This window comes from Jaculus jaculus, chromosome 6 (assembly GCF_020740685.1).
Source record: "Jaculus jaculus isolate mJacJac1 chromosome 6, mJacJac1.mat.Y.cur, whole genome shotgun sequence".
NCBI classification, from domain to species: Eukaryota; Metazoa; Chordata; class Mammalia; order Rodentia; family Dipodidae; genus Jaculus; species Jaculus jaculus.
In genome coordinates, this window is record NC_059107.1 from 25,517,203 (window position 1) to 25,542,740 (window position 25,538).

Here is a 25,538-nt window from a genome sequence, read left to right on the forward strand (position 1 = left end):
CTCAGAGGGACTGGCAAGCACATGACTCCTAAGTTACTAGAACTCAGTATTGCTCACTAAATGTTGGTTACTATTTCCAATTATTTGTATTTTTGAAGAATAAGCATGCCCATGAAATATGTGCACTTTAGCACACATGCACTCAAAGAATCTGTTCTCTAGAATACTTAATCTCTTGGACCAGTCGCTTATTCTTTTGGAGGCTGTTTTTCTGTAGAGCACAAAGGCCACTCGTGTCTACTTTACGAAGCCGTGGACTTAAAAGAGAGGACCCGTGTAAAACTTAGCAGCCTGCAGGCACAACGTGAGGTATGATGCCGCAACTAGGAACCAGAGGAAAGGGTCTCGGAGAGCACGGTGGCCCGGGAAGAACGCACAAGGGCACACGAAGCTATCTTCCGGTGGTGACTTCTCCACCCGCTTACCAAGCGACCATGTCACTACGGTAGAACGCTGTTATAAACAACCAAAACACGGAGACACAAGCAACTAAAGGCACATACTTAGGTAAAAAAAACCCTCGGGAAAGTGGACAAGGCAAAAGGCGCCGAAGCCTGCACAGTCGCTGTCAGAGGGCGGAGCGTTCTGCTTGACGCGCAGCTCTTGTTTTCCCGTGAGCGCGGATTGGGCGCGAGATCTCGTGAGATGTGGGACTTCTCGCGAGAGCTGCATTCAAAAACTCTCTGGCGCTTTACCATCCAGGCCGTCTGAGTAAGTAAACCGAATAAATGGAAAGTGGATTCTGTGGAAAGCGGGTTTAGTCGTCACGAATCTGGGATCCCGGGACGAGCCACCGGCCACAGCAACTGTAAAGAGTGAGAAAAGAGGTAAGGACCTGTAGCCAGCGTGCAGGTAGGAGTGAAGAAGAGCGGTGGGTCGGGGCGACTCCGGCGGAACGTCTCCACACCCGGAACCCCGAGTACGTAGGAAGCGGCTTCCCGGAGGGTCTCTATTTTCGGTTGGACTGCTCCTTTTCCCTGGGGGATTCTAATGCGGAACGCGGGCTCCTTGCTTGAGCCTCGCAGGGATAACCGCTGCATTTACCTTAGCCACGATTGCAAACCGAATTAAGTGCTGCAGATGTAAAATATACACTGGAATTTTTAAAGGTAAAGTAAAAGAATACCATCTCAGCGATTTTAATGATTGCAACGGCGACATCTTTGCATTTGGTTAAACATAATTTTTTCCCCCACCCGTGCTTACTTTTGAAATTAAAAAACCACATTTGTGGCTCAAATATTTTCACTGGAACCAGCCTGTCCCACCTGTATGTAAACAGTGTGCCCTAGTTACTTTTCATAAGTTACCAGTTTTTTTAATATTCTCCACAATCCTATTGTAAAGTCTTTATATCTCATTATTATTTAAAGGCCTATGACACTACAACCTATGTTTAAATGGTATATTTATTTATTTATGAGCAGTGTGGGTACAGGCAGAGCCTCTTGCTGCAAAGTCCACATGCATGCACAACTGTGCATCTTGCCTTATGTAGTTGGTACTGAGGAATGGAATTTAGGTAGCAGGCTTTGCAAGCAAGCACCTTTAACCCCTGAACCATCTTCCCGGCCCCTTATTTTTGTTTTTAGATGAAACAAGATGATAATTAACTTATTCCGATTCATGTAGCCAGGAAGTGGTGGAAATGGGCTCAGAATACAGGGTCTTACTTTAGCCATGGCTGCCCTCGATCTCATGGCAGTATCTCTATCTCAGCATCCCACGTGCTGGGTAGCCTGAACTACCACACCGTTTCTCACCTCTTACTGTGCTACCACTAGTCAGAGGCATGGTCTTACATGATCTCTCTGCTTCCAGTTTTGCCCCTTCCTACCAGTTCAGCCCAGCAGTGAAATGATCCTTTTTAAATTTGATCAGATCCTTTATTCCAGATTGTGAAATGACTTTGCATAGTATAATCCATCATCCTCAGTGTCTTGTGTTGCCCACTCCTTTTCTCTCTGACCTAAATTGTAGTTCACTTCCTGTACTTTTCATCTCAGGGCCTCCCATCTACCTGGAACATTCATCCCTAAAAAACTGCATAACATAATTCTTCCACCCTTTGTCTCCTAATTATGCTACTCACCTTTTCTGAGATCCTTTGTCTTATATTTTTTTCCTCCTTCCATTTTCTACCTTATTATTATGCCATTACGTATTTGTCTTTCCCACCTGGAATGTTGCATTTCATAGGAGAGGAACCTTTTTGTCACTTATGACCTCTAATGAATCTAAAGTGCTGAGAAAGCCTGGTATTACATAAAGTTCCAAGAAATGCTTGTCGAATGCATGACTGTATTTACTTGAGACTTGGAGAGATACCTTAGTCCTTGCTTGGTGCTCTTTGTCAGCAAAGGTGCATTTCAGTGTGACTTAGGTTGGGGACAGATAGGGAAGGTTGATGAGGGAGGTTACATTAACGTGGGCTGATCTTGTACCTAAGGTTTTAAGCCTTGGCCTGAATGTAGAATGTGAACAGTGTCCTTGAATTACACTGAACATGGTTTGCATTTTCTATGCCCTCATAGAATAACAAAGAAAATACTAGAGGTTCTCTTTACAAGTGTGGTATTTTATGTAGTGGCCATGGTACTATAAACTATCTTGATTGACATTGTCTCATTTGCTTTGGTCACATGAACAATGACACAATTATAAGAGGAACCTCACCTTAGTATTTATATTACATGACACACAAAACCAAAAAAGAAAAAAAAATGCCTGATGATAAATTTTTTACAAGCAAGTTCCTTTTCCTACTCTTCGTGATTGTGCCTCAAGTCAAAGAACAAAGCTAACAGAATAACTCTTGCTCCAGGAACAAGAATGCAAATTGACCATATGCAAATCAGGAAGAAAATCACAGCAAACCTTTGTTTTTGTGTGACAATAGTGTGCGTTTATGTTTTTTCCATTGTATTAAGAGATAAGGGCATGCAATTGTATTTCCTCTTTACAGTAGGCTTAACACAGAAGTGATCATGGAGGCAGATACCATCAAAGATCTTCGAAATAGGCTCAAAGAAGCTGAAAAAGAACGCCAACAAGCTGCACAGTATGGTTTACAACTATTGGAGAGCCAGACGGAATTGCAGAATCAACTGGATAAGTGTCATAATGAAATGATGACCATGACTGAGGTAGGACTCTTAAAAGGCATTCTTAAGGACTAGCAGTTGCTTATCCTTTTCTGGTGATGTAAATCTTACCCATCCCCATGAAAAAGGACTAACTGAATTCCTAATGTCCTTTCTGAGTGTATAAATTCAATTGAGGATTACTTTTATCACATTTGTTTCCAGGTTTTGTTTAGACCACATTAATTTGTCTCAGAGCTTTAAATTGCATCTAAATGCTACATGACATTTCATCAAGCTTGTAGTTCTCCCTGAAGCCTAAATTAGTATATTTAGCTGTTAACTAGTAGACCTCACAAGTTCATGTAAAGTGATAGCATAGTTGAATCCCTGCCCATTAACCGAAGATTCTCTTTCCTTAGCTTCTTTAGTAAATGCAGTGAAATTCTTTACTAAATGTTCATCCCCTTACCTGAGCCAACTGTCTAGATGTTGCACATCTAATCCATCAGCAAATTCTAGGGATTGACCTACCAAGTATGTCCAGGATACTGCTGCTGTAGCCCACACCACTGGTCTCTTTGTGCTGGACTGCTATTGTAGCTGTCTGTTGGCTTGCTTCCATCATTGCTGTTCATACCATTCATGCTTCACATAGCAGCCAAGTGGGCATGAAAAATTACACAAGATGGCATCATCTCCCTGCTTAAAAAAAAAAAAGAGAGACAGTTGGGTCTGTTTATCCCTGAGTGATTTGAACACCCCCTCCCCAGCTTCATGCTGAGTTCTCGGCCTTAAAGTTTCAGTTGAATTTCACCTTATGCAGCAGTGTTGACTGTCTTATCTCTAAGATTCTTAGTTCTGTGAGAGTGAGGATTTTGTCTTGTCCTATTTACTCCTGTATCCTTATTGTCTAGGACACAAATTTTGAGAATTAATAAATCAGTTTAAGTTAATAAATGCTCAGTAGTGTTTTAAACTTGAATCTCAGAATTGTTAATATAGCAGGTAAAATTCACCAATCACTAGTGGCAGTTGGCACTTTTCCAAGTTCTTGACTAAGAACAAACAACTCAGTACAAATCATGGTAGAAAGCAAAGCCATGTTATAAAATTGTAGTTTTGCTTTCCACAGCTTGTAGTTGCCTGCAGACAACTGCAGTCCATAAATAATACATGGAAAATTCCAGAAATCAATAACTCCTGAGTCTTACATTGTGTGCTGAGTATTATGAAATCTGTGTCACCCTACTCCATTCTGCTTGGGACAAGAGTCATGATCCAAGGTCTCCTGGTTTATTGCTGGGCCATTAGTAGCCTTTACTGCATCATGGTGCCTGTATTATTACCACACTTGGTTTCATCACATAGTCACCGGATTGTCTCACATCAATACAAGGAGGGTGAGAGCAGTGCAGAAAAATGTTGAGAGAAAAATCCACATTCACTTTACTCAGTACTGAATGTTGTTAAAACTGCTGTTTTATTATGAGTAATGTCATCCATTTACTGTGCCTAAGTTTAAATTAAATTCTGGGCTGGAGAGATGACTTAGTGGTTAAGGCACATGCCTGCAAAGCCTAAGGATCCAGGTTCATTTCTCCAGGTCTCATGTAAGCCAGATGCACATGGTAGTGCATGTGTCTTGAGTTAGTTTGTAGTGGCTAGAGGACCTGGCACACCTATTCTCTCTCTGTGTCTCTAATAAATAAATAAAAATAAATCTTTAAGATAAATTAAATCATAGAATAAGGTATATGCATGTGCGTGTGTGTATACATGTTATATATATTACATGGTATTGATGCAAATGGCCCTGATGCTATTCTGGAGCTTGGATGTCTGACCTGTTAGACAACAGTTCCATTTTCTTCTTTACATCAGGATATCTGGCATCTATCCACATGTCCTGCTACTACTACTTTGGAAATCTATTCACACACCAGTTCCTTTATATAACCTACTGTGAGCCTTCACTTGTCTTTAGTACTAATTACTATGACTTACTGTAATTGCTGTTTGTTCTAGATTGATCTTAATATCAGATACCGTGTTTTATCTATTTATTACTGAGGGTCAATAACCTGGCATATTTACTAGCTTCCTAAGTGTACATGGAGTGGATATATGTATGAAAGGTTGAATGTCTCTGTAAGATGACTGCTCCTGGGGCAGTGTTTCTGGTCTTCCACTAAAGTCCTGCTCTGTTTTTCTTGTTGCTTCTCAAATGGATTCCAAATAACTGTGTTACTAAACTATTAAATTAAAAGAAACTTACTTTTCCTACTAATCAGTTAAGAACTAGTTTTTTTAATTATTATTTTTGTCTATTATCTTTGTGTATCATATACGTATGTGCTGTGTGTGTGAGAGTAGGCATGTATGTCCCATAGTGCACATGTGGAGGTCAGTCTTGTCTTCTACCTTGTTTAAGGCAGGGTCTTTTATTCACCACTTGAATGGCAGGCTTCTGGGATTCTCCTTTCTCTGCCTCCCCATCTCACCACTGGCTGGTGTTACAGACACCGTTCACTACTGTGTCTGGCTTTGACTTGGGTTCTGGGGATGCGAACTCAGATTGGCACTTTTGCACAGTAGGCCCTTTGCCACTGAGATATCTCAGTCAAATGCCTCGTTCTTAATCACCATGAGTATCACATGCTACTGTGATAGTTGATACCTAGCGAAGAGCAAGAACTTCTATGGATAGCCTTTATGGTTCTGACCTATGTGAGGTCTACTCAGGTTGTGGAATTGAGAGACTGCCTCCTCCATTACTGCTTTCCAGTGCGAGCTGCTTAGGCAACAGAGACATAGACTTGAATGTTGTAAGCTTTTTTGAGCCTTTTGTTGTACCAGCGTCTGTCTTACTTTGGCTGAGACCATTGTCTCAGAATATGCCTTTGGGGTTCATTAACACTGATTAGCTACTCCAGAGTTAACATGTGATTGTTGCTTGGAAAGGAACACATGCAGGACAAAGGAACTGTTTGAAACAAGTTTAAGGTGAACACTGATTATAGTTAATGGCTTTAAGTAATGTTTTCATAACTGAATTGTAACTAAATGTGTTTTCAGAATTATGAACAAGAAAAATACACTCTTCAGAGAGAAGTTGAACTTAAGAGTCGGATGTTAGAAAGTTTGAGCTGTGAATGTGAAGCTGTTAAACAACAACAGAAAATGCAACTAGAGAAACTAGAAGAACAGCTAAACAGAAGCCATGGGCTGGAAGTAAATGAGCTGAAAAATAAGGTTTGGATATCTGTGTATTTGAGAGCAGAATATCTCTTGTTTATACTGCTGTCTGTCAACCTTATATGATGGATTTTCTTATGTATTAACCCTGCAAAAAATCAAGTTCTCTCTATTAGCTTTGAGAGGGGAAGCTCAGAGAAGCTGCTAAAGAGACTCATGAATATGGCCTTCTAGTGATTTGTAATGATGTAATGTTGCAGCTGGATACTTAAGAGTAGGATTAGTGGCCAGTGTGACCTAAATTACTACACAGTATTCACCTTGCAGAAGGACCAGTTCTCTAGACTGCTGCAGCTACCATGTGCTTTTTCATTCTGCACTGCAGACCAGTGTCACCTTACGAGTCAAGGTACATGAGCACCAGCCCTTTATGACTTGAATTAAAGAAAAATGCATATGACCCAATTTTCAATAGCTTTGTAAGGGAAGTACCATTATTATGTCTATGTGACAGAGAAGAAAGTCACTTCTTAACACAGGTGGAGTAAACTGAACTAAATAACTGCCAGGAATCAGCCAAAGGTTCAGCTGAGGCTGTCTGACTCTAAAACTGTGTCACTGAGTTCCTGCACTTACTCTAATGATACATTATATCCTGATTTGGTTTTAAACAAAGGAAAAAAAAAAATTGCTTCACAACTTTTTTGTTTGTTTTTGTTTTTCTAGGTAGGATCTTGCTCTAGCTCAGATTGACCTGGAATTCACTATGTAGTCTCAGGGTGGCCTCAAACTCATAGCAATCCTCCTACCTCTGCCTCCCAAGTACTGGGATTAAAGGCGCGCGCCACCACGCCTGGCTTATGTTAACAACTTTTCCTGTGACTGATTCCATTTGGAATCTCTTGATTACCTGGAGCCTCCAGCTTGTAAAGATTCTTAACTACCTAGTGCCTTCAGCATGCTTGTCAAGAATCTTTTTATTTATTTATTTACTTATTTTGGTTTTTCGAGGAAGGGTTTCACTCTAGCCCAGGCTGACCTGAAATTAACTGTGTAGTCTCAGGATGGCCTCGAACTCACAGCAGTCCTCCTACCTCTGCCACCCGAGGGCTGGGATTAAAGGTGTGTGCCACTGTGCCCAGCAAGAATCTTTTTTTAACTTAAAAATTTATTTATTTATTTGAGTATTATTTATGTATCTTTATTTTTTGGTTTATCGAGGTAGGGTCTGGCTCTAGCTCAGGCTGACCTGGAATTCACTCGGTAGTCTCAGGGTGGCCTCAAACTAACAGCAATCCTTCCTTAGCCTCCCAGGTGCTGGAATTAAAGGTGTGTGCCACCTTGACCAGCTTTTTTATTTATTTGAGAGATAGAAAGAGGCGGGGGGAGAGGGAGAGAAAGAGAGAATAGGTGCATCAGAACCTATATCCACTGCAAACAAACTACAGATTGTGCATCTGGCTTACATGGCTACTGAGGATTTGAACTTTGGTCCTTAGGCTTCTTAGGTAAGCGCCTTAACTGCCTTAACTGTTAAGCCATCTCTCCAGCCCAAGGAATTTTAGCTACCTACAGCCTCCAGCTTGCTTCCAAGAAATCGAGAACTTTGCTCTTGTTCCTTTGTACATATGTGCATATCCTGACTCTTTTCAGATCCCTGTCTGTCCAGTCTTGCTGTATTTTGTCTGTTTTCTTACACTATTTTCCATTTATTAAGTACTTTGTATAGTATAGTGAAGACTTTTCCATGTCTGTTCACCACCTCCCAAGTTCTCATTAAATTAACTCGTGTTTTCCCAGTTTAAATAATGTATAAATGAAATTACATATTAGAGCTGGTTTAATTTATTTCTATTTTGCAATAAGACAAATGTAACTTGAATACTGTTGTGGCATAGTGAGTTATCTTTTCTGTGGCTCTGATAGGCAGTAATAACTTTGTTGAAAAGTAATCTGAGTTGAGATCTTGATAGCTAGTAATGATGTATCATTCTTCTAGGTTTAGCAGTAGCTTTAATTAACCTATATAAATGTAATAATAAAGGAAATATTAAGGAACTCAGTAATGCAAGGATGACTATAGAAGTGCTTTGTAAAAATATTTATTTGAGAGAGGAAAAGAGGAAGGTAGAGAATGGGTGCTCCAGGGCCTCCAGGCACTGCAAACGAACTTCAGATGCATGGCTGTATATTTTCTATTTTTTAATAGCTGGGACTCCAGCTCAGTGGAGAATGCATCTCCTTCTTCACAGCAGCTAAGTGGCCAGCAGCATTGCTTTCAGGTTGCTTCTAGGAAAACCAGGTCTACTCTGAGCACTAGAGTGGCTTGTTTCTGAATTTGTAAGACAAGGTGGGTTACTGATACAGGAGTCTAGTGGCTGAGGACATAGCTCTGTGGTATTGTTTGATTAGCATAATCAAGGCCCTGAGCTTCAGTCCTCAACACTAGGGGGTGTGGAAGCAGGAAACTCTAGTAGTCCTACGGTAAGTGTGAGCCACTCCAGTGATGCTTTTCAGAAAGGTTGTGAATGTTTCTCTTTTCTGGCTTCAGTTAGAGAAGCTGAAAGTGGAGTTGGATGAGGCTCGGCTGAGTGAGAAGCAGTTGAAGCACAAAGTGGATCAGCAGAAGGAACTCCTGTCCCAGAAATCTGAGGAGTTGCGGGTCGTGTCTGAGCGCACACACGAGAGCATGTCTTCAGAGGTGCTGGCTCTTCAGGTGGAGTTGACTGAAATGGAAAGTATGAAGGTAATGTGTACACCATGTGTTTGCTCTTTCCGTATGATTTGTGTGCTTTGTAATACTTAGTTTGGTTTGTGTGTGTGAGTGCATGCACACTTGTGGAGGTAAGAGGACAGTGCTAGGGCGTCAGTCCTTGCTTCCACCTCCTTTGAGGTAGGTCTCACATTGTTCACAGCTGCTTTCTTAACCAGGGTACCTGGCCCCAGAGCTTCCTGTTGATTCTCCTGTCTCTGTCTCTCCCTCCCTTCTTATCCTTACGCATGGCTGGGATTATAAATGCCTGCCACAGCATCTGCCTTTTACGTGGGTCCTGGGCTTCCAGACTCGGGCACTCATGCCAGCATGTAAGTACTTGACCCATTGAGCCAACTTATCTCCCCACCTTTATTTTGAAGTAATTCTTATAAACTATTTTTAAGGCTCACATGTTTTTTTTTTAATTTTATTTATTTATTTATTTGAGAGCGACAGAGACAGAGAGAAAGACAGATAGAGGGAGAGAGAGAGAATGGGCATGCCAGGGCTTCCAGCCCCTGCAAACGAACTCCAGACGCATGAGCCCCTTGTGTATCTGGCTAACGTGGGACCTGGGGAACCGAGCCTCGAACTGGGGTCCTTAGGCTTCACAGGCAAGCGCTTAACCGCTAAGCCATCTCTCCAGCCCTCACATGTTTTTTTGATCTAACAAAAAATGTTTGATAGAGTTTGTAGGTGCATTTCTTCATTCAAGACACTTTCAGTTCCATGATTATTTAGAGCAAATCTTACTTTAAGGTTAATGAAACCTCTGGAAGAATTTAGAGGCATTTACTCTGATCTCAGTTTGGGTTCTAAAAGCCCAATATGTAAAATGCTGGCACAGTAAAAGTTAAAATTGGTGTGAGCATAGATTTTGTTTTTTCCAACTATGGATAATTAAAGCCTTGAATTCACAGGAAAAAAATGTTAGTCTCTGAAGTATTTTACTTGACTGCTTGCTGAAAAATCTAGTAATAAAATTTTTAATATGCACTTGATAAGCTTCAAGTCGTTCATTAGTATTGGGGGCAGGGGTTAGGAGGACCACAATAACAGGTGAATCAAGCAGCTGCTACATGAAAGGTTATTCAAGAGAATTTTCTCTCTTGGTTTCTGTTGAACAGGCCACCCTCAGAGAAGAAGTCAATGAGCTACACTACCGACAAGAACAACTAGAATGTCTCAACACGAATTTGATGTGCCAGGTAGATCGGCTGAAAGAAGAGAAGGAAGAGCGAGAGAAAGAAGCAGTTTCTTACTACAATGCCCTTGAGGTATCATGATGAGAGTAATACCCGATTTCCTACTTGTAGTAAAGTGTTTCTCTTGCTACTCTGATCTCCATCAGCTAAACTGCTTTCTTTTACATTTAGAAAGCTCGTGTGGAGAATCAAGATCTTCAGGTGCAGCTGAGTCAGGCACTGCAGCAAGCTTTGGATCCCAATAGTAAAGGAAACTCTCTGTTTGCAGAGGTACTGAAAAGTGCTCTGACGACTGAGTTGGCATCTCATTTACTACAAGAACAGTTCAACATTTTGCTATCTTCCAGGTGGAAGATCGAAGGGCAGCTATGGAAAGGCAGCTTAACAGTATGAAAGTCAAGTATCAGTCAATGAAGAAGCAAAATGCATTTAACAGAGAGCAGATGAACAGAATGAAGGTACAATGTTATACTAGTGGAGGGCTTTACATCTACTTTGTATTAGAGCTACATTTGCAGATCAAAGTAACAGTCTTTTCTTCAAGGAGTATACTTAATCACTTATAGTATTTCAGGATTCTTTAAAAGTTCTTTTATTTATTTGAATGGGGGGGTGGCAGATAGAGGAAGTGGGCATACCAGGGCCTCTTGTACACCTGGCTTTATGTGGGTACTGGGGAATCAAACTGAGGCAAGGGCTTTAACCGCTAAGCCATCTCTTCAGCCCAAAAGTTTTTTTTTTTTTTTAATTGCCCAGAAGATGCTATGGTTTTATCTAATCTTAGAAAAATAGTAGTATGCTTAACAGCTGCTAGTTATTTTAACAGTTACTTACAAACTACCAGTGAGACATTTAAACCTTGTTGTAGGGCTGGAGATATGGCTTAGCAGTTAAGCGCTTGCCTGTGAAGCCTAAGGACCCCGGTTTGAGGCTTGATTCTCCAGGACCCATGTTAGCCAGATGCACAAGGGGACGCACGTGTCTGGAGTTCGTTTGCAGTGGCTGGAAGCCCTGGTGTGCCCATTCTCTCTCTCTCTCTCTCTCTCTCTCTCTCTCTCTGTGTGTGTGTCTCTCTGTCTCTTTCTCTCTATCTGTCACTCTAAAGTAGATAAATAAAAATGGACAAAAAAATTAAAAAAAAAACCTGTTTTAGAGTAGGAACAGAAAAGATTCTTCTTTCTTTCTCTTAGCCTGACGTCTTTCTAAACACACTCATAGGTTTCCTACTTTGCCTAGGCCTAGCTCTCCCACCACTGCCCACTTCTTGCTTTAAGGCTTAATTTCTGTTGAACTTTGAACTACTCAGGGTCCCCTTTTCTTGTAGCTCATCAACTCAGGCATATAGGTCTTCTTACTTATAAGGCTTTTTTCATGATGCCAACTGAAGAAAGAGAAAAACATGTTAGCAATTAGAAAATTTCCAGGATTGTTTGTACCAGGCCTATGAAACCTGATCTCTAATGTCTGATGTTACTAAGGTTGTAAGTGGAGCCCTAAAAAGGCTTCCTTTGCATCTTTTTTTTCCTGTAGGATGTTTTGCCAAAGAAATAAGCAACCTTAGTAATTAATTAAATTTGGGAGTTATATAAACTTGGGATTGAGTCATAGATTTGTCTCTTGCTAGCTGTTTGATTTTTGCATGTGAATTTTAACAGTTAGGTGTTTACCTCACCTAAAGGGGGAAGCAATAGAAAGAACCTGCCTCTTGGAGTCAGCTGAAATGAAATGGTAGCAAAGTGGTGCTTCCCATCCTTGTCATAGTCACGAGTAACATCGTCATGTCACCACTTGAAATCCTTGTGGACTCATGGTCCTTGGTGACAGTGCATACGATGAGTAGCAGGCAGGCTTTGGCAGATGAATGATGTGCTCCCAACCAGTCATGCAGCTTGACCTGTATCTTGAAGAAGTACGAACAAGTCATGGGAGACTTCAGATGTCATTTAAAACCACAGTCAAAATAAGTACTCAGAGAATACAACCACAACAAAATTTACTTCTGCCTATGTTAATAACCACTTAGTTTCCAAAATGATTTCAAAGTAATGTAGTAGAAAACAGGAATTGTGCCGGAAAAATGCTTATCGGAATCTTGGTTTTTATTAGTGGGGCGACTTTTTTTCCAGTTACAAATTGCTACATTGCTGAGGATGAAAGGATCTCAAGCTGAATTTGAGCAGCAGGAACGGTTGTTTGCCATGTTGGAACAGAAGAACGGTGAAATAAAACACCTTTTAGGTGAAATTAGAAGTTTGGAGAAATTCAAGGTACATCTTTTTAAAACATCTTAAAAATACAGCTAACTTTTAAAAAACTTGCTTCATTATTAACTTTCAAGTTGATCTAATGTTTATTTTGTTGTTTTCTTCTGCTCTTTAGTATTTTTACTGCTGTTTATCTCATTAAAACAAAACCAACTTCTCTCAATTGTTGTTATTCTATAATTCTTATTAACATGAATGTTAACATGCATAGCCTATATGATGTAAATATTTCTTAACTCACTGAAAGGCTCTATCATTTGCTCTTAAATGAAGGTTCCACCTCCTTGTCTTGTATACTGTGAATGCTAAATAAATGTGATTATTTAGTATTAATTCTCATTTCTTCTAATTGCTGTTACCTCACTGAGACTTCCTCTTGTCTGTTGTCAGTCATAATTTTTCAGTATTGTCTATTTCCTTTTTGTTTTTGGAATTTTGTTACTTTGTTTTAAAAATAACAGGTTTTCTTATGGCATTTTCATATATATTTAGTATCGGTTGGTCTCCCCTGCCTCCCTGAAAACCTCCTTTCCTACTTCAGTCCCAGTATTCCCCACTCCTGTTTCACCAGTCATGTGCTCCATTGCCTTTCCCATGCTCCTCCTTCCTAGTCCCTTTTCTCCCATCTCATGGATCACTTTCTAGTTTCCTAGCCTCTACCCACACTTACTTCACCAAATATACATTTAACAGTTAAAAGCTAGGGTTCCTGTATAAAAGAGAATGTGCAACATTTGTCTTTTTAAGGCCTGGGCTACTTCATTTGATATAGTTCCATCAATTTTTGTGCAAATTTCATATTTTTAAAGTTGCATAAAATTCCATTATGTATATTACTATGTTTTGATTATCCATTCTTCTGTTCCTGGACACCTAGGCTGATTCAGTTTCCTTGCTGTTATAAAAATAGTGGCATTGAACATGCATATGCAGCTGTCGCTATGGTAAGATGTAGAGTCTTTTGGATACATGCTTAGGAGTGGTCTAACTAGGTCACATGGTAGTTTTGTTTCTAGTGTTTTGGGAAGCCTCTACACAGATTTCCACAGTGGCTACAGAATCTCATATGCCAACTAGCTTAGCAACTATACACTGCTACAAAGAAGACCTTGAGTACATGAGAATTTTATTTCTGGGATCTTCCAAGGTCCGTCTCTGCAGTGGGATTGCAGAGCTGGGAGGGAGCTCAATCTGTACAGTGCTTTCTTACAAGCCTAAGGGCCTGAGTTCAATCCTCAGAACCCACATAAAAACAAGCACTGGGCATGGTGGTGCATGCTTGTAATCCCAGCACTGGGGAGGTGGCAACAGGAGAATCCCTGGGGCTCATTGACCAGCCATTCTAGCCTAATTGATGAGCTCTAGGCCAATGAGAGACCCCATCTTGCAAAAGGTGTACAGCGTTCCTGATGATGACACCCATGGTTGTCTTCTAGCCTTCATATATACTTGCACACAGAACTGTGCCTTCCCCTGAGCCTTGTGACTTCAGCAAAAGTTCTTGTAAAACAAACAATAAATATTCAAAGATGCCATGACTCACATACAAGTATTATGTAGTTTTGCCATAGAATACTGAACTTTTCCATTTGATCTGTAGTACTTTACATTTCTATCAGTGATGTATCAGAGCCCTTGTTTGACAGGTGAGAATGGATTATGAGTGTTGTTTTAATTAGTATTTCTTTAGTGAGTTAGGTTAAACTTGTGAGTATTTAATGTCTAAGATCCACTCATGTTTCCTACTACTATCTCTAGTTTCATTTCTTCTTCATCTCAAGTTCTATTCCCCATTGTAGTGTATTCCTATGTTTGTTTTATGATGTGGAGCATCATATATTTCATATTGACCCCAATGAGATGAAAAATTTATTATGTTTCATTTTCTTATTGTATGTGTTTCTATTCTGTTGGTCTGTCTGCACATTTGTACTATTCTGTTCATAGAGGTTTTGTAGTATACTTTCCATTGATTAGACTAACACACATTAAAACAGCTTTTATGAGGAATGCATTACGTTTAGGAATTTAAAATTACCTGAGGAAACAATGAAATCTTCTCACAAGGGTAGTGCTTAGCATGATGCCTGCAAAATGAGTGCTTACTAAATGGTGGATGCTATTATTTATTATAGCACACCTGATTTGCTTATTTGGCCTGACTAATGAGAATTTTTGTTTTCATTAGAATTTATATGGCAGTATGGAGCCTAGGACTTGCATGCCAATCAACTCTTGTGCTGTGGAGGACAGCACCTACTATTCAGATTTGCTTCAGTTACAGCTTGACAAGTTAAAGTAAGTGGTTTGTGACTAATAGTTGATTTTTACTTGCTTAGTACTGGAGACTACAGATTTTTCCTTTAAAATTGACAAAAGAGCCAGGCATTGGGACATACGCCTTTTAATCATAGCACTTGGAAGGCAGAGGTAGTAGGATCACTGTAAGTTCAAGGCCAGCATGGAACTAGACTGAAATCCAGGTCAGTCTGGGCTAGAGTGAGACCCTACCTTGAAAAAAATCCCCCCAAATAAATAAATAAAAGATAAAATTGGGCTGGAGAGATGGCTGAGTGGTTAAGACACATGTTTACAAAGCCTAATGGCCTAGGTTTGATACCCTAGTACCCATATAAGCCAGATGCACAAGGTGGCACTTGCACCTGGAGTTCCTTTGCAGCAGCTAGAGGCCTTGGCACACCCATTGTCTCTCTGTGTCCCCCTCCTCCCGCTTGCAGATGAATAAAATAAATTGATCAAACACATTTTCAGAAAAGAAAGGAAGTTAAAATATCTTTGTGTGGCAAATGAGTTTTTCATAATTACTGATTATTTAAGAAAAATAATTTTAATATATAATTGAATGTTTTTTTTTTAAGTTTTCATGCTGCTTTTGTGCTTGATGAGTATAAAGGACCTTAATCTAGAAAATTTCTCCATCAAAATTCTTTAAGAATAAATGCTTCATGTAATTTAAAACTTTAAGGAGCTTTATGAGAATACTTTTTTTTCTGGGGTTGGGAAGATGGTTCAGTTGATAAAACATTTGAGCATGAACATGAGTACCTGAGTTTGGTTTCTGGCACCCATGTAAAAGCTGGCCATGGTTATTTTCTCCTGTTATCCCAACTGGGGAGGTGGGGATTGGGGCCCCTGAGGCTTGCTGGTTAGCTAGCTGGTTACCTGGTTGCATTATTTTTGGTACTAAAGTCTCCAGAGAAATATATTTTTGATCCTCAATAAAAATATTATGCCACATGTATATCATGTATTTTGATATTTTGCATTTCTGTTATTATAGCAAAGAAAATGAAAGCACAAAAGGTGAATTGTCCATACAGCGAATGAATGCATTATTTGAGAGCCAACGGGCCCTGGATATTGAGAGAAAACTTTTTGCAAACGAAAGACGCCTCCAACTTTCAGAGAGTGAAAATATGAAACTTAGAGCTAAACTAGATGAATTAAAGCTGAAGTATGAACCTGAAGGTATGTTTCCTATTTTTTCTTTTAAGTCATGAGTAGCTCTGAGAAAAATCAAATGTTTCTTAGTACAGTTTTGCACAAGTGCCATCAAAACCAATGTCTGCTTGTGTGTCTGTAGTTAATGAAGAGACCTTGCTGCTGTTACTGTGTAAGGAAGGCCAAAGAACTGACTAGTAGTAAGTGAGCATGAATGTAATGTGTTCTCCTTGGGAATGTGTGAGTTCATCATAATGTGCATTAGAGACTTGACATTTTGAGTCTTTTCCATTTAAGATTGCAGTATCTGATGTCATACACCAGAGAGGTTTCGTTTCTTTTGAGAAAGCATGTCTCCATGTAGCCCTGGCTGCTGTGATCGTCTCTATGGTCTTCTCAGACTCATGATCCTCTTGTGCTGTCACCTCAGTGTGAGAATCTCCAGAGGGTTTCATTTTATTGAAGCAGCTGCCATTGAAGCTATACTAGCTAAGTTTGTTTATAGGAAACCTAAACAAGGTCTATGTTCACGTATTTATCACCCTCTGAGTGCTCTGTGTGTGAGGGTTTGGGCTCTGCACAAGGTGTTGTCTGCTGCATCCTGCTGAGTAGAAATTAGTCATGTGAACACACGAAGGCTGAGAAGATGTCCTGATGGGGGCTATGTAGCATTTCACCCATTTTCTTCTAGTAGTGTCATTGTTTTGGATCTTGTGAGCTGATTTTTTTTTTCTTTTATGAGAAAAGAGGCGATGATGTTATCCCTTAGATAGGACTCCAGCTTTCTCATGTCTGTTCCATGTTGTGTGTTCCTGACCCTGACCCTTCATTGTTTGACTTTGTTCAGGTTAGTGTTCCTTCTGTTGCTGATTTCTAGTTTGACCTCACAGGTCAAAAAAGATACTTTTATGACGTCAGGTATTGGTTTTGTTTTTATTTTGTTTTGTTTGCACTGCTTTCTGCCTAACATCTAATCTGTCCTGTGTACAGTTAAGCAGAATGAATTTTGCAGTTGGTGGATAGAATGTTCTGTGAATTTCCATCAGCTGTGCTTGAAGTCTAGAGTGCTGTGATGATTCTCCGTTGCAAGAAGAGAGGTGTTGGCATCCTCAGTTTGCTCTCTCTTAGGTTTAATAATTCACTTTGTATATCTAAGTGCTGTGATGGTATGTGCATATATGTTTATGAGTGTTGCATCCTCTTTAATGGCCTTGTCTCTTTTTGTAGTTTCTGATTCAAAACTTACTTTGCCTGATATAAATATCCTACTTTCCTTTGGTTTCTACAATATCTTCGTGTTCATTCACTTTCAGTGCATGTGTGCCCTTCCCAATGAATTGACTTTCACATAGGCAACGTAGTATCTGTTCTGTTTTATTGTATTTTAAATCCATTCGGCCATCCTGTCTTTTTCAATTAAAGAATTCAATGTACTTATAGTTAAGGTGGTGTGCTCCTTTTGGCTGAGTGATTTTCTCCAGTGTGCTTTGATGTCACACATTATTTTTAAAATATCCGAGCTTTTTCGTTTATGATAATCATGAGACTTACAAAGAACATATTGTAGTTAAAACAGATTTATTGAACTATAAAATTTATTTTGAACAGAAAAGAGCAAAAAATAGTCTTCTCTTTTAACTCCATTCCTTTCCATATTTTGAGTTTTGATGTCAAAATTTACAATTTTTGATATTGCCTACCCTTAACAAATTTAGTGTTGTCTTTTAATCATGCTTTCATTTCATTTTCATTTTGGCTCCAAGATTTATTTTTATTACATTCAATCTCTTAAATTCCTCTGATAAATTTCTGAATTGAGTCTGTGTGTCTTTTTAAATTCTCTTTTTCTTAAGACAGTTATTTTAAATTGTCCCAAGTCATTTATACACATGTCTGGATCTGTCATTGGCGTCATGGCTTGTCTGCTCTTTTATTTTTTAAAAAACATTTTTTGTTCATATTTTTATCTATTTGAGAGCAACAGACACAGAGAGAAAGGCAGAGAGAGAGAGAGAAGATGGGCACGCCAGGGCCTCCAGCCACTGCAACCAAACTCCAGACGCGTACGCTCCCTTGTGCATCTGGCTAACATGGGTCCTGGGGAATCGAGCCTTGAACTGGGGTCCTTAGGCTTCACAGGCAAGCGCTCAACCTCTAAGCCATCTCTCCAGCTCTATTTTTTTGTATTTTATTTATGTGTTTAAAAGGGAGGGAGGGAGAATGGGTGCACCAGGGCCACCAGTTGCTGTATATGAACTCCAGATGCATGTATTACCTTGTGCATCTGGCTTATTTGAGCCCTGGGGAATTGAATATGGGTCCTTTAGCTTTGTAGGCAAGTCCTAAGCCATTTCTCCAGGCCAGAATTTTTTTTCTTCTTCAAGATAGGGTATTGTCTCAGCTTTGGAATTCACTGTGTAGTCTCAAGGTGAACATGGACTCATAGCAGTCCTCCTACCACTGTCTCCCGAGTGTTAGGATTAAAGGCGTGCAGCGCCATGCCTGGCTTCGTCTATTTTTAAGGCTATTCTTTTTTAGTCCTTCTAGATAGGCAATGTGTGGTTATTTGTAATTATTCTGATTCAGTGGCTTTTTAAAAGACACTGTGAGCCGACTGGCCCTTGAACTCCATTTCTGCATTATAGGTCACCTGCAGCACCCCAGCTGATTCTAGAGTTAAGATGACTGAGACTGCTAGTGTCAACCCTGGTTTGGCTCGTAGGCAGTCTACAGGAGACACCCAGGATTGGTTCAAAGGCTTTGTGGCTTGTGTCTCCAGTAGTGTGGCACTTTAAGTAGCTGTCTGGTGCAGTGTGGCAGGAGCAGAGAGCCACTGTCCAGATCCATCCATATACATTGCTGTTAATTCCAGCTCGTCCTTGTTCCCAGCTGACCATGGGTGGGACAGCCCCTACACTCTCAGTGCTCCCAGTGGGCCAGTACAGGAGTGACTCCCATTCAGGGACTTAGGGTGATGGAGCAACCAAATATCTGCCTCTGCCTCAGCTTCCCAGCATAGAAACTGAGTTCTGTGTATGATACCTGTAGCAGCTTGGGGAGGGAAGCTGGGGTCACAGAGAACCTGTCCCCCTATTCTTCAACCTCGCTTATTAACTCTGCTTTGTGGTCCTGTCATGTTTGTTTATGCTCGGGTTTTTCCAGCTCTGTGGAGGTGTTTTTGAGTGCATAGTCACTCTTGCTGTAGAGGGTCATCACTGCAAAATCCTCCCTTATCATCTTGCTCCACCCTCTCTCTATCTCTCAGTAACTCTAGTTTTAAAGAAAAACATTAGGACAGTGAAATATACGTCTAATCACTCAGAAAATAGACTACCTATACAACCTGATAATCTCATATACTGCATATAATTGAAAAATGAAATTTTGCTATGTATGGATTTGAAAATGTAAGACCAAATGTAAAAAAGTCTATGGATGCCATGGTTCTAAACCTTCCCTTCCTAAAAGGTGATGGTAACATGTTTTAGGTTAAGAATTCTTGGCTAGGCTTTGCACCACACTGTTCACATACCTTAGTCTCTTCATTATTGTCTTCGTGAGTTCCAGTGACTCTTACCACTAGGGGGCGATTGGTGACAATAGAAAAGTTTTATGTAGTTTCTCTGTACTCTTTCTTCCTTGATTCTAATAGGGTCCCTGATTAAGAGTTAGGAATTTCAGAGGTCTGAAAGCTAAACTGAACACTGCAAAGACACGGGAAGATGTGTAGTGAATCCAGATAGTGTGGGTTTCAAAGGAACAGTGCAAAAGAAAGGGGGAGATGTGGTCTTGCCTCCACAGTATTGCTTTCTGGATGTCCAGCCCTTTCCTTACTTGCAGTCCTCTAACACTGTGGTTTTGAACACGAAAGGCGCGTTGATGTGGCCGTTGGTAAAGGAAGTTAGAGCAGGTAATTCAGTGAATGCAGCACCGTCTTGGGGGATAGAATCATACTAGCCCAAAAGGATAAAAGGCTGTTGTAGCAGTCTGTGCTGAGTCTTAATGTGTTGGGCCTGGGGAGTCTATGTTACAGGTGAGTATCATAAAAACAAATTACCAATTTGCAGAGTTTGACCAGTTCTTTTCATTTAACCCTTATAACATAATGCTCAATGAAATAGGTGTTTTTAATTTAAAACAAAAGTGCAGAAAAGTTATCTACTTCCCCAGGTCATCTGGCTGCTAAGTGCTAGAACTTAAACCAGAGGAACCCCTGGACTCCTTGGCACTGCTGCCATAAGAGCTTAGGTCTTATGGTGCGTCCACAAATCCTGCATTTACTTGTTTAGTCAAAACACCAGAAAAGAACATCTGTTCACTCCTAGAACTTTATAGGTTGAGTGTTCAAATTATAGAAAAACCTATAAGGTAGACTCAGTAGAATCCAGGAATAGGGCTGTTAGTCAGTGGTAGAATGGGAGGACTTGGGTTCTTTCCCTAGTACCACAAACACAGGGCTAGTGGAGTCTGTGAATACAGGATAAGAGAAACAGCAAATGAAGGTAGAAGGAGGACTGTGAACAAAGAAGATGAACAGGATGGGTGAAAATAGGAGGGGCATATATTTAACATACATGTTGTAGATATATATATACACATATAGGACATATGCTTGTATGACAAAATATTAAAAATATATTGCAGTAAGGGCATAAGAGAATTTTAAGAATAGCAAAATAAGGAAAAGGGTTTATATAGCTTATATAAACTGTTTCCTTGGGTTGTCTTTGTTTACTCACTGACTGGATGCTGTTAATGGCGTCTTTTTCAGAGAAAATCGAAGTACCCCTACTCAGAAAGAGGCGTGAAGTCCTGCCTGTGGCTGTGACCAACTCCAAAGAGACATGTGCTGACACTGCCGCTAGGGAAGAAGGTTCTAGACTCCCAGTTCAGGAAAAGGAGAATCAGCCCTGTTCTAATAAGTTAGAAGATAACACCTTACTCCGGGAAAAGTCAATTTCTTCAGACATAGCCATAGCTTGTCTTTCTCCTCGTAAGAATCTGCCCCTGGGCGTGCACCCGAAGAAGGAAAAGAAATGTGTGACGCTGCTGGACGGCGCAGCTGACACTGAAACCTCATGTGAAAAACGTGGGAAGTGCTCCAGCTCTCCCAGGTCAGTGTCTTCTTTTCTGCCTAGCAGCCAGTAGCCTTCCCTGTCTTTCCTCTCGTGCTGCATGAACTATATATTACTAGCTTCTCTGTCTGTTGACTTGGCATTGCATGCATTGTGATTCCAGTTTCTTCTGCATGTCTTCAGTTTTTCTAAAACCTTAAAGACTAAACTGGTTACAAGAAGACAGGACTCATGCATAAGGAATGATACCAGAAAATCATTCCTAGTTCATGAAATAGAAGTATCACAGCCCTTCATACGCCCCATGGATTGGCTTGTTTGAATAAATGTACTATTATTTTTCTCCTGGTTCAAAAGTAGTAATGAAAGAAAAATTAACTTACCTTCTCAAAGTATTTTCCAGTCATCATAGACATCTTAATTTAGAAGCCTAGGTGAAATTTGTTTGGAGTTTTGATGTTTATACTAAACCTTCAGGTACAGGCTTTGATGCCAGTTTCATGTTTTAAATATCACAGGTAATTAATATAATTTAGTTTCATTCTTTTCTAAAACTTAAAAGCTTCCAGTTGCTACATAATTGAGTTTGTGACAAAAAAGAAGTATCAGACATGCATCTGAAAGAATTAGTATTCTGAGGGCTTTTGTCCTTTAAGAAAGTAAAAATAGAAGTGAGAAGGTAAGAGAAAGTGAATGGAAGGTTGGGTAGGTATCTAACTAAAACTAGAGTTCTGGAATCATTTAGCAGCAAGATCAAACATAAGACAAAAAAGTGAATCAGCATAATAGTTCAGTTATGAAACCAACTGAGGTATCCAAAAAGAGAAGAATGAATAAGATAATGTGGTAAATGTACTCAGTGGAATTTTTTAATGATATTTTTAACTTTATTATATTATTTATTTGAGGTAGGCAGATAGAGAAAGAGAATGGGTGTGTCAGGGCCTCCAGGCACTGCAAACAAACTCTAGATTTATGCACCACCATGTGGATCTGGCTAACGTGGGTCCTGGGGAATTGAACCTGGGTCCTTTGGCTTCGCAGGCAAATGTCTTGACCACTAAGCCATCCCACCAGCATCTCAGTGGAATTTTCAAAGCGAGAAACAAAGTTACATTATTTGCAGGAAAATGGATGAAATTGGAGATGTTCTTTTTTCTCTCCCAATGCAGGGTGTCATTCTAACTAAGCTGGCCTGAAATTCATTCTGTATCCCAGGCTGGCCTTGAACTCACAATGATCCTCCTACCTCTGCCTCCTGAGTTCTGGGATTAAAGGCGTGTGCCACCATGTGCTACTTGGAGATGATATTAAGCACGATCAGCCATTCTCAGAAAGACAGTTATCATATGGTTTATTCTTATTTGTGGTTCCTTTTCCTGAGGTAAGGTCTCACTGTAGCTCAGGCTGACCTGGAATTCACAATGTAGATTCACTGTGTAATCTCAAAGTGGCCTTGAACTCACAGCAATCCTCCTACTTCTGCCTCCTGAGTGCTGGATTAAAGACATGCACCACCATGTCTGGTTCCATGTTATTTCTATCTTGGTTTAACCTTTGGTATGTCATCTCAACCTTAAAATACTATCTCAGCATTTTACTTTTTATATGATGTATGCTTATCATAATAGGTCTCTCATTGTATGTAATACTTCATTGTAGGCCTTTTTATCAACCCTAATGGTATTTGCTAATTTTTATTTAAGCTTGCTGATATAAATAATCTCGTAGAATCAGTCATTCAGTATTTTTTTGTGGGGGAGGGGGTATGATGGAGGGAGGTTCAGACGGGGGTGGGGGTCTCACTCCAGCCCAGGCTGACTTGGAACTCACTTGTAACCCCGGCCAGCCTCCAACTACCTCATCCTCAGTGCTGGGATTAAAGGCCAGCTTTACTTAGTATTCTTAATGGTATTGAAGCCTACTATACTTTTTTCCTTGTATACATAAAAAATAACGATACTATGCTTCACTGGAGGCCCACTCTACTAGGGGTTTATTTCTTTAATTTTCTTTAGCTACATGGGAACTCAGAATGGATACTTTACTGCCTCTAGGTTAACTGCTGACTTAAGGCTTCAAACAGAAGTTAAAGAAGGGAAAGAATCTACAAGCAAACTGAGAACCGAGCTTTGTAAGAAACCACACTCCATTCTTTACGTGTCCTCCAAATCGACTCCAGAGACCCAGTGTCCCCAGCAGTAGTGCCTCGCTCGCTCACTGCACTACCTGGAGCTTGGCGGACTGAGACGGTCTTTGTGTGAAGGACACCATCTTGGACAGTATCTGCATATGCTCACTGTGCCAAAACCTGCCATTTTCTAACTCATTTAACCAAGTGTTCAAATTTGGTCATGATGCCAACCAGGAAGGTTTTTGTTTTTGGTGAAAATCCTTCATAGAACTTCTGTGAATCAAAGTGAATAAACTGTCATAAAAGGAAAATGTTATCATTAACATAAATCTATTTGCTTGTAGTATCTGGACTTTTGAAGTTATATAGATACTTCAAGAAAACACTGAAGTCATTAACTATTGTATTCTCCTTTGTACTTGTTTTATGAATGTAAAATTTTCTTATGTTGTAAAAATAGTAATCTGGATTGAAAATATATATTGTTACAGGATATTTCAATTGTTTAAAGTTACTGATTTTTGTATGAATATATATTATTTAGGGTTTCATGGCTAAGTAATTTTAAAATTTGTAATAAATTGTGATAATTTTTCCCCTTTGTATTTTCTGAACCCTATGTTGGTAATAGCAGGCTATCAAAAGAGAATAAGGGAGTGAAAAATGAACTTCAAGGATTCTTAAACCCTGATAATACAATCTGTGTTTCATAGATATTCTTATGTATCACTTTATTTATAAAATTGTACACAATTGTGTTTTATATAACTACATGCATATATAGTATATCAAAAATATTTTTAACCTACCAAGTAATTTTTAAAGTCGTTACATATATATTGGTCTTTAATTTCATATATGTTTTTCTATAGGCGGGTAAATTACTGTTCTCCAGAAAAGCAAAACCAGTAGCTTATGTTTGTTCAAGTATTTAAATAGAGGGAAAGAGATTTATTCTCAGGAATTAACCCATGGGATTATAGATAGTCTAAATATACAGTGAGGTTGGCAAGCTTGAGAAGAGTAAACATTGCAGTTCAAGTCCAAATTCCAACTGTTACACAGGAGAAATCAGTCTTTTCAAGAGACCAGTTCTATTCAAGATGTAAGTGGACTTGGTCAAGTCTATCCAGACTAGTCTGTTGTATTCAGAGTGTACTTTCGTTATTGTTTTGTTTTGTGGAAGTAGGGTCTCACTCTAGCCCAAACTGACCTTTGGTAGCCCAGGCTGCCTTCAAACTCACAGTGATCCTCCTATCTCAGCTTCATAAATGCTAGGATTGTAGGCATAAGCCACTGTGCCCAGTTCAGAATTTACTAATTTTAACTGTAATTTCATCCCTACACAAGGTCAAGAACAAATACCAAGAACAGTTTAACCACATTCTTGGGCACCATAGTTTAGGCATAGCAGTAATCATCACAAAGGAATCTATCAATGCAGCATCTATCAAAAATATATTAGGTAATAATAAATTGCCTATGTATATCAAATAATAAACATTTTTTTAATTACAAAGAAGCATTCTTTTAGGAAATTGGGATATTCATACTAACTTACAGAAAGCAGTAGCTGAAGGCCCTGAGAGTAAATAATTTCAACCTGAGGGAGGATAATATCAAATAGTGACCTTACTTACATCACATATTGGAGATGCAAATCTATTTCTTCCAACTTTGAGTTACTTGAGCTATATGCAAAAATAAGTCCTCAGAGCTCATAGTAGATAAGAAGTGACAGTTATATTGTTGAAATATTAGTAGCCTTTGTGTAAGTCTGGTCTAACAGCTTCAGGCTGCTGAGATGGACTTCCAAACCAGACACAGTTATGAAGGAAGGAATATTTATTGAGCCAGGGGAAGTTCCATAATGGCAGAAGAAACTGACCCTACTTATACAGATCCAAGCAGAGAGAGGAAAAAGCCACAAATCACACCAGCACAGTAAACCAGCACACCTAAGGGCTCCAGGCTAAGCTAAGCACTTAGCATGTCTTTAGATTGGAATTCCAAATCCACCACCATGCCTTAGGGCTGGACCTCCTTTAGCCAGGTAGCTAGAAGTAAAACTCCCGAATCTCTTGGGTGGTGGGGGTCATCTATTCAAACTACCACATCTGGTGTGCCTGGTGCTCTTCTAAGCCCTTCTGTGTACCTCCACCACATTTAACTCTCAGTGTATCTGTGAAGTGAGTGTTACATTTAATCCCCATTAAGAAGGTGAGAAAAGTTGACCAGGACCCTAGAGGAGTTAGTTGCCTAAAGTTATTGATGTCTGTAATGGCCCATGAACCAGTCTCTCAGGGACTAATTTCCCTCATATTGCCTTAGATTGTGTCCCCTGTGTCTTAAGGAGGCATGG

The 25,538-nt window shown here is 39.8% G+C and overlaps 1 protein-coding gene across 3 annotated transcripts; it reads left to right on the top strand.

Annotated features, from left to right (window-relative positions):
- The first annotated feature begins 471 nt into the window (after positions 1–471).
- Positions 472–23,654, top strand: Spdl1 (spindle apparatus coiled-coil protein 1). Of its 3 annotated transcripts, none has more exons than XM_004661031.2 (12): positions 472–827; positions 2,969–3,146; positions 6,162–6,338; positions 8,833–9,027; positions 10,164–10,313; positions 10,413–10,511; positions 10,589–10,699; positions 12,368–12,508; positions 14,694–14,803; positions 15,807–15,994; positions 20,739–21,081; positions 23,100–23,654. In XM_004661031.2, the coding sequence occupies exons 2-12, from the start codon at positions 2,988–2,990 to the stop codon at positions 23,245–23,247; spliced, it is 1,821 nt and encodes a 606-aa protein (XP_004661088.2). In that variant the 5' UTR covers positions 472–827; positions 2,969–2,987; the 3' UTR covers positions 23,248–23,654. The 3 variants fall into 3 exon arrangements, with proteins under 3 accessions (XP_004661088.2, XP_045009591.1, XP_045009592.1); XM_045153656.1 differs by having other exon boundaries at positions 473–827; positions 2,966–3,146; positions 23,100–23,653; XM_045153657.1 differs by lacking the exon at positions 472–827 and adding an exon at positions 981–1,109 and having other exon boundaries at positions 2,966–3,146.
- Positions 23,655–25,538: the final 1,884 nt, after the last annotated feature.